Source organism: Cetorhinus maximus, chromosome 2 (assembly GCF_964194155.1).
Source record: "Cetorhinus maximus chromosome 2, sCetMax3.hap1.1, whole genome shotgun sequence".
NCBI lineage: Eukaryota > Metazoa > Chordata > Chondrichthyes > Lamniformes > Cetorhinidae > Cetorhinus > Cetorhinus maximus.
The window spans coordinates 5,803,739-5,817,466 of NC_135880.1; the positions used below are offsets into that span (position 1 = coordinate 5,803,739).

The following is a 13,728-nucleotide window of genomic DNA, read 5'->3' on the forward strand; positions in this document are numbered from 1 at the left end:
AGACAGATGGTAAGAGTTTCTATAGATATTTTTAAGAAGAGTTAGAGTGTTGGTCCTATAGTAAGTAGGCAGTTGAATTGAACCGGTATTTTGCATTGGCCTTCACTAACACACCAAAAATTATTAAATCAGGAATTGGAAGGGAGGGAGGAAGTCAAAATTACAATCACCAGGGAAGTAGTACTTAGCAAATTGTTGATGGGTTGTGGGTTGACAAGTTCCTGGGTCTTGATGGATTTCATCACAGGGTCTTAAAAGAAGTGGCTAGTGATATAGTTGATGTGTTGAAAAAAGCTAATGTACCTCGTTTATTCAAAATGGGAGGGAGACAGAAAGCAGGAAACTATAGGCCAGTTAGCTTAGCATGCCTCATAGGGAAAATGTTAGAAGCTATTATTAAAGACGTTATAACAGGGCACTTGGATAAATTAAGGTAATGAGGCAGAGGCAACATGGTTTTGTGCAAGGGAAATAATGTTTGACCAATTTATTAGAGTTCTTTGAAGAAGTAATGTGCTGTGGATGAAGGGGAACCAGTGGATGTACTGTACTTAGATTTCCAGAAGGCAGTTGATAAAGTGCCACATCAAAGGTTATTGGGGAATATTAAAGCTCATGATGCAGGGGGTAACATATTGGCATGGGTAGAAGATTGGCTAAGTAACAGGAAACAGTAGGCAAAAATAGGTCATTTTCTGTTGACCTGATGTGCCACAGGGTTAAGTGCTGGGCCTCAATTCTTTACAGTTTATATAAATGACTTGAATGAATGAACTGAAGGTATGGTTGCTAAATTTGCTGATGAAACAGTTAGGTGGGAAAGTAAGTTGTGAAGAGGTTGTAAGGAGGCTACAAAAGGATATAAAAACAAAAATAGCTGGAAAAACTCATGTTCTGATGAGGAGTCGTACGGACTCAACGTTGACTGCGTTCCCCTCTGCAGATGCTGTTGGACCTGCTGAGTTTTTCCAGCTATTTTTGTTTTTGTTTCAGATTTCCAGCACCTGTAGTATTTTGCTTTTACAAAAGGATAGATAGGTTAGAGGAAGTTCTGGCAAATGGAGTATAATGTGGGAAAATGTGAAATGGTCCATTTTGGCAGGAAGAATAAAAAGAAGCAGATTATCCAAATTGAGAGATTGTAGAGCTCTGAGATGCAGAGGGATCTCAGTGCCCTAGTGCATGAATCGCAAAAGATTAGTATGCAGGTACAGCAAGTAACTAGGAAAGCAAATAGAATGTTATCGTTTATTGTGAGGGGAATTGAATGCAAGAATAGGGAGGTTATGCTTCAGTTATACAGGGCATTGGTGGGACCACATCTGGAGTACTGTGTACAGTATTGGTCTCCTTATTTAAGGAAAGATGTAAATGTGTTGCAAGCAGTTCAGAGAAGGTTTACAGGACTAATACCTGGAATGGGCAGGTTGTCTTGTGAGGGAAGGTTGGACAGGCTAGGCTTGTGTCCACTGGCGTTAAGAAGAGTAAGAGGCGACTTAACTGAAACATAAGATCCTGAGGGGTCTTGACAGGATGGATGTGGAGAGGATGTTTCCTCTTGTGAGAGAATCTAGAACTAGGGGTCACGGTTTAAAAATAAGGCGTCGCACATTTAAGACATAGATGAGGAGAAATTTTTTTCTAAGGGTCATGAGTCTTTGGAACTCTCTTCCTCAAAAGGTGGTGGAGGCAGAATCTTTGAATATTTTTAAGGCAGAGGTATATTCTTGATGAACAAGGGGGTGAAAGGTTATCAGGGGTAGGCAGGAATGTGGAGTTGAGGTTAAAATCAGATCAGCCATGGCAGAGCAGGCTTGAGGGGCTGAGTGGCCTACTTCTGCTTCTAATTTGTATATTTGTATTTGCTGTTTCGGTACTGTGGCAGGAGGAGAAACCTAATTGGAGATCTGGTCAGTTGCCCCATTCGCTGCTTATGGTAGCTTGTTGCGCACAATTTCATTGCTGCATTTCCCTTCAAAAAAGCAATGACGACATTCAGAAGTGACTCATTGCCTATGAAGTGCTGAAGGTACTGTGAATATGCTTGTCCTTCCTTTCTTCATAAATATTTTGTCCTCTTCTACAGTTTGCGATTAGCATTGTTAAATGAAGCTAAAGAGGTGCGTGCAGCTGGTCTTCGTGCCCTCCGACATCTCATCCGAGATTCCAGTATTCTGCAGAAGGTGCTGAGACTGCGTGTGGATTATTTAATAGCTAGGTTAGTATGTGCTGCTTGGCTGATATTTGATTATTTCAGTTGTACAATGTTTCATTGAAAATATGTAACACATTGCCCAATTGCTAAATGCACTTACTGGGTGGAACTTAAGTGTGTGCAGTTTGTTGTTGTTAACTCGCACCTCTAAGCAGCTGGGTTGAGACACTTACAGACTCAATTCGCTTGCACCCTGACTGCTGGCAGGGAGATTTCCACCCTGTAGTGCTAAAGCTGTTTTCCAATTGATCTAGTGCAGTGCTAGTATGCCTGTACAGAAGTCTCATCAGTTGGCTGGTATCAGCTTCAAATATAAAGTCATCAGAATCTCCAGACCACAAATTGGTATATCCAGCTTCCCCACAACAAGCTGGTGGCACCACCAGGGCACTAGATTAAATATCAGACAATCTGGAGAAAGTTCACTTTGAAAAGACAGTGGACAATGCAGCCATAGTACACTACTAATTCTTAAAATAGTTTATGAACATGTGAAACCAATTTTGCTGTTTATCAATCTTCCAGCCTCTCACGCTTGGCTGGAATGACTTTGTTCAATTCTTGAAAGATGCCAATTGTCTGATGTTTATATTGATAAGGTACGACATAAGTCAAATTGTGTAGTTAATGGGCGGACGCTGCCTCCAGGCTTTTAATATATAAATATATTATTTGGGAGAAATTCATTCGGGTAACGCCGGACTACATCGATTCCCCAGGAGTAGGCATTGCAGCAGGATGTTACCTGTACAGTCCAAAGGGTTTCTTCTATAATATCATTCAGCAAACTCGCACAGGTAACATCCCATGTCACTACCTGCACCCAGGAAATTGATGTATGTTTGCACTTGAACTGAGGCTACATGAATACATTTTCCACCTATATGTTTATATGCTCCTCAGCCACTACTGGCATTGACAGGATTGGAAATCTGGTGGATTGTGGCACTAAACTCTACTCTCTGCTCTGCTAACTACAATAGAAAATCATAAAATTAAGACATTTATTGTTGATCTGTGATAGTTAATGGTGTTGCACTCAGCAGAGACACAAAAGACCATAAAATGTAGGACCAGAAGTGGTCAGCCCATCGGGTATGCTCCTCCATTCAATGAGATCATAGCTGATCTGATAACCCTCAACTTTACTATCCTGCCTTTTCCCCATAACCCTTGATTCCCTTACTGATTAAAAATCTGTCTATCTCAGCTTTGAATATACTTAACGACCGAACCTCTACAGTCCTCTGTGGTAAAGAATTCCACACGAGGTGAGAGTGACTGCCCTTGACGCCAGGGCAGCATTTGACCAAATGTGGCATCAAGGAATCCTAGCAAGATTGAAGTCAGTGGGAAAAGAGGGAGAAAGTCTCCACTTTTGGAGTCATACCTGACAAAGGAAGATGGTTGTGGTTCTTGCGAGGCCAATCATCTCAATCCCAGGACAACGCTGCAGGGATTCCTTAAGATAGTGTAATAGGTCCAAGCACCTTAGCTGCTGCTTCAATGAGATTGGAAGTGGGGGTGTTCGCTCACCATTGCACGGTGCTCGGAATCATTAATGACTCCTCAGATACTGAAGCAGTCCGTGTCCGCATGCGTCAAGACCTAGATGACACTCGGGTTTAGGCTGATAAATGGCAAGTGATATTTGGGCCACAGAAGTGCCAAAATGACTATCTCCAACAAGAGAGAATCTAACCATCTCCCCTTAATATTCAATGCCATTGCTGAATCATCCAACATTAACATCCTGGTGGTTACCATTGACAGAAACTGAACTGGACCAGCCATATAAATACTGTGGCTGCAAGAGCAGCTCAGTGGCGGGGAATTCTGAGGTGAGTAACTCATCTCTTGTCTTCCCAAAGCCTGTCCATCATCTGCAAAGCATAAGTCAGGAAACTCTCCACTTTTCTGGATGAATGCAGCTCCAACAGCTCTCTGAAAGCTCAGCACCATCTAGGACGAAGCAGCCTGCTTGGTCGGCCCCCTATCCACCTCTTATGCATTCACTCCCTCCATCATCAATGCACAGTGGCAGCATTGTGTACCATTTAAAAGATGCACTGCAGTAACTCGCCAAGGCTCCTTCGACAGCATCTTCCAAATCCACAACCTCTATCACCTAGAAGGACATGGGCAGCAGATGCCCCAAGGCTCTCACCATCCTGACTTGGAAGTATATCGTCGTTCCTTCACTGTCGCTGGGTCAAGATCCTGGAATTCCCTTCCTAACAGCACAAGTGGTGTGCAGCAGTTCAAGAAGGAAGCTCACCACCACCTTCTTGAGGGCAATTGGAACGGGCAAGAAATGCTGCCCGTCAGCAATATTCACATTTCATGAAAGAATAAAGAAGATCATTTTGATTGGCGCATACAGCCTCTGCTAATGTGATTTGGGTTTTTCACTGTTTTCTGAACCATTGGACAGAATGCCCCCTGTCAATAGCACTCTGGATCTAGAAGAAGGCAAAAAGACTTGGTGGCTTTCCTGCTGCAGTGGGATTGATTTACATGTACTGGCATGTGTCAGTTCTAAATGATTAATGGGTGCTAATCTACCAGAATGATGAATATCCCAAATTCCCAGCTTCAGTCTGAATACATAATTATGTACAAGTGTATTGGTTTACCTGTGTAAAATAATAATGAAATATTTAATGAAATTAAATATTTAAATGAAATGATAATGAAAAGGATGGATCACAATAGGGTCACAAATAAATTCAAAATCTTTGGAAGACCCTACCATCTCTACTGTAGGCTGAAGGCACAGGGATTAAGAAATGCCAAGCAGACATGAAGGGCAATGAATCTCAGTGTAAACATGAGCCTGAAGGCAGTTGCTGATCTGACTGGCTCCCATACAGCCAGCAAAAAGATCTGTGTCTCTTATTGCAGATGGTACTGCCAAAACTCCAGTTAGTAATACAGGCTACTTTGTCAAGGCTACTTCAGCAAAGCTTTTGATAAGGTCCCACATGGCAGACTAATAACGAAGGTAAGAGCCCATGGGATCCAAGGCAATTTGACAAATTGGATCCAGAATTGGCTGAGTGGCAGAAAGCAGAGGGTGATGGTCGAGGGGTGTTTTTGTGACTAGATGCCTGTGTCCAGTGGGGTTCCACAGGAATCGGTGTTGGGTCCCTTGCTGTTTGTGGTATTTATAATTGATTTAGACTTGAATGTAGGAGGGCTGATCAGTAAGTTCGCGGATGTTACGAAAATTGGTCAGGTGGTAAATAGTGAGGAGGATAACCTTAGATTACAGGAGGGTATAGACGGGCTGGTCAGATGGGTGATCAGTGGCAAATGGAATTTAATTCGGATAAGCGTGAGGTGATGCACTTGGGCAGGACAAACAAGGCTCAGGAATACACGATGAATGGTAGGACCCTGGGAAATACCAAGGAACAGAGGGACCTTGGTGTACATGTCCACCAGTCCCTTAAGTTAGCGGGACAGGTAGATAAGGTGGTTAAAAAGGCATATGGGATACTTGCCTTTATTAGCCGAGGCATAGAATATAAGAGCACGGAGGTTCTGCTGGAACTGTATAAAACGCTGGTTAGGCCACAGCTAGAGTATTACATGCAGTTCTGGAATCTGCATTATAGGAAGGATGTGATTGCACTGGAGAGAGTGCACAGGACATCTACCAGGATGTTGCCTGGGCTGGAGAGTTTTAGTTATGAGGAGAGATTGGATAGGCTGGGGCTATTTTCCTTGGAGCAGAAGAGATTGAGGGGGGACATGATTGAGGTGTATAAAATTATGAGGGGCATAGATAGGGTAGACAGGAAGGAAATTTTCCCCTTGGTGGAGGGATCAATAACCAGGGAGCATAGCTTTATGGTAAGGGGCAGGAGGTTTAGAGGGGATGTGAGGAAGAATCTTTTCACCCAGAGGGTGGTGGGAATCTGGAACTCACTGCCTGAAAGGGTGGTAGAGGCAGAAACCCTCATAACATTTAAGAAGTATTTGGATGTGCACCTGCGATGCCATGGCATACAAGGCTATGGGCCTAGTGCTGGAAAATGGGTTTAGAATAGTTAGGTACTTGTTTGACTGGTGCAGACTCGGTGGGTCGAAGGGCCTTTTTCTGTGCTGTAAACCTCTGACTCTACGATGACAGGTTACTTTGTGAGAACCACTCCAGTGTAGTAATACAGCGACAGTTTGCTGTGTTGGCCACCACTCCAGGATAGTAATACTGTGATAGTTTGCTGTGAGTCACCACTCCAGTGTAGCAATACGGTGACATAATTGAACAACACAATCTTTGTGATCTTCTTTCTCCAGGTGCATAGACATACAACAGAGCAACGAGGTGGAGCGAACACAAGCTCTTCGATTGGTTCGAAAGGTAAACACTCTGTAACAGTACTGCATCAACACAGGATTTGTAAATATCATACTTAATGAAATATTCTTGTAATAAGCTGGATGGAGTTGTATGAATAATAGATCATGCCCTTGTCTGGGAATTTCTCTTTTAAGTGTTCATGTTTCTTCCTCCTCCATTGACCTTGATACACAAGAAGCCAGCTGCATAGGAAGGAGAGAATGTGTTTTGCATCTGTTACCTTTCAGTTGATTTTTTTTGTCTGTTTAATCATTATTTACTCTGGTTAGATGCAGAGCTAGATACGGTAGTGTAGAAGAACTTTTACTGATATCTCGAACCACCTACTATGCTTTTCCCAACCCCTCAATTGCTTTATTCTCCAGAAATAACCTCTCATTGCTTCCTTTGTGTTTTTTTCATTGTTCATTTCATTGTTATTACCTGGTAACATATTGAGCACCTTGATTAACCTTTGGGTGAAAAACATTTCCTCCATCTTATTCTTAACTTCTTCGCTTCTAACTTGTGTTCCAGGCGCCTCAGCCCTTCATCAGAATAAACGATACACTTTGAATAGCTTCCAATTGTCCATTCCTGTCATATATTCTTCAGGTCCAAAGAGAAGGTTGAATTTCCTCATCTAAATTACCTAATAGAAATAATGCAGTTTTTTGCTTTTGTTTATTTTGGTAAGAAGCCTGTATGGTTACTAGGAGTTTGGAGATAGGAGGTGAAAGAGGAATAGAGTAAATTCATTCTGTTATGTTGGTCAAGTATGTGAGCAGGCAAAGAATTTCCCAGTTCTGGTGAATGGGAGGAGAGTTGTGAGAATGATTAAAATGCACGCATAGATATTGTACTCGGTGTCCTCCCACTGTTTGCTGTGTCTCTTACTTACACCACTTCAATAATTTCACCAACTGTCCCAGAGATTTGGAAAGTGCATTTTTCTTTTTTGAAGTGGGGTGGGGGTTGGCAGGTAGTTCTGGCCCACTCTGTGTCGCACTCTTGTCCACCATGACTGAGATTGGCAATTGGCTTGTACAATACTTGTATCCTATCAAAATTCTGGATTTCGTTTTATCCTGTTTCTGATCTTCGAATTTGATTTGAATAAGGATTGAATGTTGCCTCTCTTTTCCCTCCTGCCCCCAGACACACACACACACAGACATACACTCTCCTTGACTGCTTATGCTGAGTGCATGGTTCCCCACATATACATCCACCCAATAACTTTTTCATCAACATCACAATCTCCAGAGGTATCTTGCTCAACTACTATTGAATCACAGAATGCCCCCAATTTCCCAAATGCTGAGCTCTGGATGTTATGTCAATACACCACCCTGCAAATGTAGATTGGGCAGTTTCCCACAAAGCTTCCAAACCGCTAAACCTACAGGTCTTTCAGTTCACATAAAGCACTTTCATTAACTTCATTGATGTTTTACTAGCCCCATTTTCCCGTGGCATTCTTTAGGCAAGAGTGATAGAGTTAAACTCCCTTCAAACAATCAGGGCAATATAGATTCAATACAGTGTAAAACTCCAGCTATTGTGCCCAGAATTTTGAACTTGGAAGTTTGCAGCATAGAAGGATATTCAGTCCGACATGTCTGCGCCAGTTCTTTTACTGGAACATTACAAAATTAGTTATAGCGTCCTGCTGTCTCTCCATAGCCCAGCATCTTTCTCTGTTTTAGACATTTATCTGCTCTTATGCAGTAGTCTCTGTTTTCATGCTCCAACAACTGTGTGTAAAGAAACTTCTCTACACCTTTTCCTCCAGTGACAGTTTTAAACTAATCACTAACCTGTACAGTAGCAATCTGATGCAATATTTTCTTCTACAAGCTTTCTTTATGGCGTCTCTGTGCCAGATGTAGAACAATTGGTGGATTGAGGTTAATCTATGGGTCCGCATGCACTGGAGGGGCGGGAGGGGGGTGGGTGGGGGGGGGAGGGGGGTGGGGGTAGGGGGGTGGGAGGGGGGTGGGGGTGGGGGGGTGGGAGGGGGGGGTGGGAGGGGGGTGGGTGGGGGGCAGGGTTGGTGGTGTGAAACAGTGGCGTAGTGGACTAGTCATCCAGAGGCTCAGGATAATGCTCTGGCCCGTGAGTTCAAATCCCACCATGGCAGCTGGTGGAATTTAAATTTAATTAATAAACCTGGAATATAAAGTTAGTTTCAGTAATGGTGACCATGAAACTATCATCAATTGCTGTAAAAACCTATCTGGTTCACTAATGTCCTTTACAGGAGGAAATCCACCGCCCTTAACTGGTCCGGCCTACATGTGACTCCAGACCCACAGCAATGTGGTTGATTTTTAAATGCCCTCTGAAATGGCCCAGCAGGCCACTCAGTTGTTCCAAACCGCTACAAAATCTAAGGCAAACTCAGCCCCGTTGACCCTGAAAATTCCCCTTATTAACATCTGGGTTAAAATTGTGCCAAAATTGGGACTGCTGTTCCAGACTAGTCAAGCAACAACCTGATATAATCAGACTTACAGAATCATGTCTTGCAGGCAATGTCACAAACACTGCCAGCACCTTCCTTGGGTATGTCCCCTCCCACTGATAGGTGTTATGACCTGGATGGGAGGAGTGCATTGTTTGTCTCTTGTTCCACTACTCCACAATCACAACATATATTTCAACGCTTCCTCCAGCTAGCTATGTAGCCAACTATGTGTTTTACGTATGAATCTCAGATATACTGCTTGGCGCCCAGGTTTCTTGAATAAACAACAAAATTATTAGTTTATTACAAAACCAGACATATCAAGTAGAAAGGCAAAGCTTATTAACACACAGTATGAAATACGAAAATATAATAATCACTCTTTCTAAATACCCTAACACACACACCCAAAAAAATAAATAAATAGGGGAATTCTACGAAAAGGTTAAAAGTTAATGGTTCAGGGGGAATAGGCATTGATAATGGCATCCTTGAAATAGTGTCCAAGTTATGCGGTCTCTCAGCACTGGTCTGTCTGCGAAACAATCGATGACTCTTGCATTACTTTTCAGACGGACTTCACTGAAAACTTGCAGTCAGTCAATTTCAGAGCATAGAGCAACTCCCATTCACTTTTGCTTTGGCCTGGGCCTGGAACTTCAGGAGCTGTTGTCTTCTTTATCCAAGCAGTTGATTCTTGTTTTCTCCCCAAAGCGAAAGCAGCCTACCAGCTTTTAAACACAGTTTTCCAGGCATGGCTTTTTTCAAAGCCATAAGCCACCATGTGACCCTTCTGTAAACAGTCCACCAGGGTCAAGAGACTTCCAGCTTCTTTAACACTGCATAATTTTCTTGTAAAATGCTGCATCTTCCAGGACCAGCCGCAATCGGTGTCCTTGCATTACCCCTTTGAGGGACAGTGTCTTTTAAAACACAAATTCCTCCAGAATGTTCTTCATCCTTGAAGATGAACCGTTTTCTATGATTAAAGCATCTAGCACATAGGGCAGAGATGGCGGCACAGTGGTATACAGACGGGAGGGAGTTGCCCTGGGAGTTCTCAACATCAATTCTGGACCCCATGAAGTCTCATGGCATCAAGGAAACCTCCTGCTGATTATCACCTACTGCCACCCTCAGCTGATGAATCAGTACTCATCCATGTTGAAAACCACTGAGGAGTGGCTCCACTGAGGGTGGCTAGGGCACAGAATGTACTCTGGTTGGGGGACGCCAAAGTCCATCACCAAGAGTGCTTGGTAGCACCACTACTGACTAAACTGGCTGAGCCCTAAAGGACGTAGTTGCTAGACTGGGCCTGCGGCAAGTGGCGAGGGAACCAACTAAAGGGAAAATCCTACTTGACATCATCCTCACCAATGTACCTGTCGCAAATGCATCTGCCCATGAGAATATTGGTGGAAGTGTCCACCACACAGTCCTTGTGCAGGCAAAGCCTGTCTTTACGTTGAGGAGGGTACCCTCAATGGCACTACCAGCGTGCTAAATAAGATAGATTTCAAACAGATCTAGCAACTCAAAACTGGGCATCCATGAGACCCTGTGGACCATCTGCAGTAGCAGAATTGGATACAAAGACAATCTGTAACCCCATGGCCCAGCATGTCCCGTTGGCCATTGCCATCAAACCAGGGTCCAATGAAGAGTGCAGGAGGGCATGCCAGGAACTGCACCAGGCATACCTAAAAATGAGATATCACCCTGGTGAAGCTACAACACAGGGGTACTTGCATGCAAAACTGAAAATAGCATGGAATAGACAGAGCTAACCAATGGATCAGATCTAAGTTCTGCAGACATGCCACATCCAGTTGTCAGTGGTGGTGGACAATTAAACAACCTACTGGAGGAGGAGGCTCCACAAATATTCCCATCCTCAGTGATGGTGGAGCCCAATACATTAATGCAAAAGAGAAGGCTGAAGCATTTGCAACATTCTTCAGCCAGAAGTGCCAAGATGATCCATCTCGGCCTCCTGATATCCTCAGTCTCACATGCCAGGCTTCAGTCAATTCGATTCGCTCCATGTGTTATCAAGAATCGGCTGAAGACACTGGATAGTACAAAGGCTATGGGCCCTGATAACATTCCAGCAATAATTCTGAAGACTTGTGCTGAAGAATGTACTCTGGCCCTTAGCCAAGCTGTTCCAGTACAGCTACGACACTGGCATCTACCCGGCAAGTGGAAAATTGCCCAAGTATGTGCTGCCCACAAAAAGCAGGATAAATCCAACCCGGCCAGTTACCGCCCCATCAGTCTGCTCTCAATCATCAACAGAGTGACAAAGTGTTATTGACAGCTTGTGGGGAGACGATGATGCAGTGATATTGTCACTGGACTGGTATTCCAGAGACCAGATTAATGCTCTGGGGACCTGGGTTCGAATCCTGCCACGGCAGATGGTGGAATTTGAATTCAATAAATAAATATCTGGAATTAAAAGTCTAATGATAACCATGAAACCATTGTCGATTGTCGTAAAAACCCATCTGGTTCACTAATGTCCTTTAGGGAAGGAAACCTGCCGTCCTTACCTGGTCTGGCCTATATGTGACTCCAGACCCACTTAAAAATTCCCTCTGATGAAGGGCAATTAGGGATGGGCAATAAATGCTAGCCAGTGACACCCATATCCCACGAACGAATAAAAAGAAAATATCAAGCAGCACTTGCTTAGCAATAGCATGCTCACTGATACTCAGTTTGGGTTCTGCCGGGACCACTCAACTCTTAGTTCAAACATTGACAAAAGAGCTGAAGAGCTAAAGGTGAGTTGAGGGTGACTGCCCTTGACATCAAGGCAGCATTTGACTGAGTGCGACACCAAAGATCCAGGGCAAAACTGGAGTCAGTCAGAAAGCGGCGGGGGGGGAGTGGGGGAGGGAATAAACCTCCACAGTTTGGAGACATGCCGAGCGCAAAGGACGTTGGTTGTGGTTGTTGGAGGTCATCTCAGCCCCAGGACATCACTGCAGGGCTTCCTCAGGTTTCCTAGTCCCAACCATCTTCAGCTGCTTCATGATTGACCATCATAAAGTCAGAAGTGGGGATGTTCACTGATGATGTTCACCATTCGCGACTCCTCAGATACTGAAGAAATCTGCCCATATGCTGGACAACATTCAGGCTTAGGCTGATAAGTAGCAAGTAACATGCATGCCACACAATTGCTGGCAATGACCATCTCTAATAAGAGAGAATCCAACTATCTCCCCTTGACATTCAATGGCGTTACAATCACTCAATCCCCCACTATCAACATCCTGGTGACCATTGACCAGAAACTGGACTAGCCATATAAATAGTGTGACTATAAGAGCAAGTTAGAGGCTGGGAATTCTACAGAGAGTAACTCACCTGACAACCTACCCAAAGCCATCATCTACAAGGGACAAGTCAGGAGTGTGATGGAATATCCTCCACTTGTCTGGATGAGTTACAGCTCCAACAACACTCAAGAAGCTCCACACCATTAGAGGACAAAGCAGCCAGCTTGATTGGCACCCCATTCGCCACCTTGAACATCATCCACACCCTGCACAGTGGCAGCAGTGTGTACCACCTACAAGATGTACAGCAACAACTCACCAAGGCTCTTAGCACCTTCCAAACCCATGGCTGCTACCACCTAGAAGGATGAGGGAAGAAGAGGCATGGAAGCAATACCACCACCTGCAAGTTCCCCTCGAAGCCGCACACCATCCTGACTTGGGACTGTATCGTCGATCCTTCACTGTCTCTGGGTCAAAATCCGGCAATTCCCTCCCGTACAGCACTGTCAGTTTTCCTGCACCACAAGGACTGCAGTGGTTCAAGGAGTGGTTCAGCATGGTTTTGTTAAGGGGAGGTCATGTCTGACCAATTTGATTGAATTTTTCTAAGAGGTGACTAGGTGTGTAGATGAGGGCAATGCATTTGATGTAGTCCACTTGGACTTCAGCAAGGCTTTTGATAAGGTCCCGCAAGGGAGACTGATAACGAAGGTAAGAGCCCATCGGATCCAAGGCAATTTGGCGAATTGGCTGAGTGGCAAGAAGCAGAGGGTGATGGTCAAGGGGTGTTTTTGTGACTGGGTGCCTGTGTCCAATGGGATTCTACAGGGATCGATGTTGGTCCCTTGCTGTTTATGGTATATATAAACGATTTAGACTTGAATGTAGGAGGGTTGATCACTAAGTTTGTGGATGACACGAAAATTAGTGGGGTGGTAAATAGTGAAGAGGATAACCTTAGATTACAGGAGGATATAGACAGGCTGATCAGTGACAAATGGAATTTGATCCGGATAAGTGTGAGGTGATGTACTTGGGCAGGACAAACAAGGCACGGGAATACACAATGAGTGGTAGGACCCTGGGAAGTACCGAGCATCAGAGGGACCTTGGTGTGCATGAAACATTTTCTTTTAAAATCTGACTATTTTATTCCTCTCCATTAAGGTTTTTGCTGAAAATAGTATTTATCTCCTCTTCTTTCACCAATCCACAAATATATTCACTGCAGTACAATTAACTGCAGTACAATTAACCTTTTCAAGGCTGTTCCAGATTTTCAGTAATGTCATGAAAGGTTTGTATGCCCATTTGTTCTCATCTTGTTTAAATCTAGTGTCCTGGTCTCAACCAGTCTTCCTAGTAATTCGTTCCAGCTGTTAATCAGCCTTCATGTACA

General features: G+C 43.9%; 1 protein-coding gene across 2 annotated transcripts in view; it reads left to right on the forward strand.

Moving 5' to 3' along the window:
- Positions 1–13,728, forward strand: part of rictora (RPTOR independent companion of MTOR, complex 2 a) — a 225,752-nt gene that overhangs the window by 102,236 nt on the left and 109,788 nt on the right. For both annotated transcript variants that reach the window (XM_078560454.1, XM_078560460.1), the window contains exons 5-6: positions 2,087–2,218; positions 6,521–6,584. In XM_078560454.1, the coding sequence (XP_078416580.1) occupies positions 2,087–2,218; positions 6,521–6,584 (196 nt within the window). The remainder of the gene's footprint in view (positions 1–2,086; positions 2,219–6,520; positions 6,585–13,728) is intronic.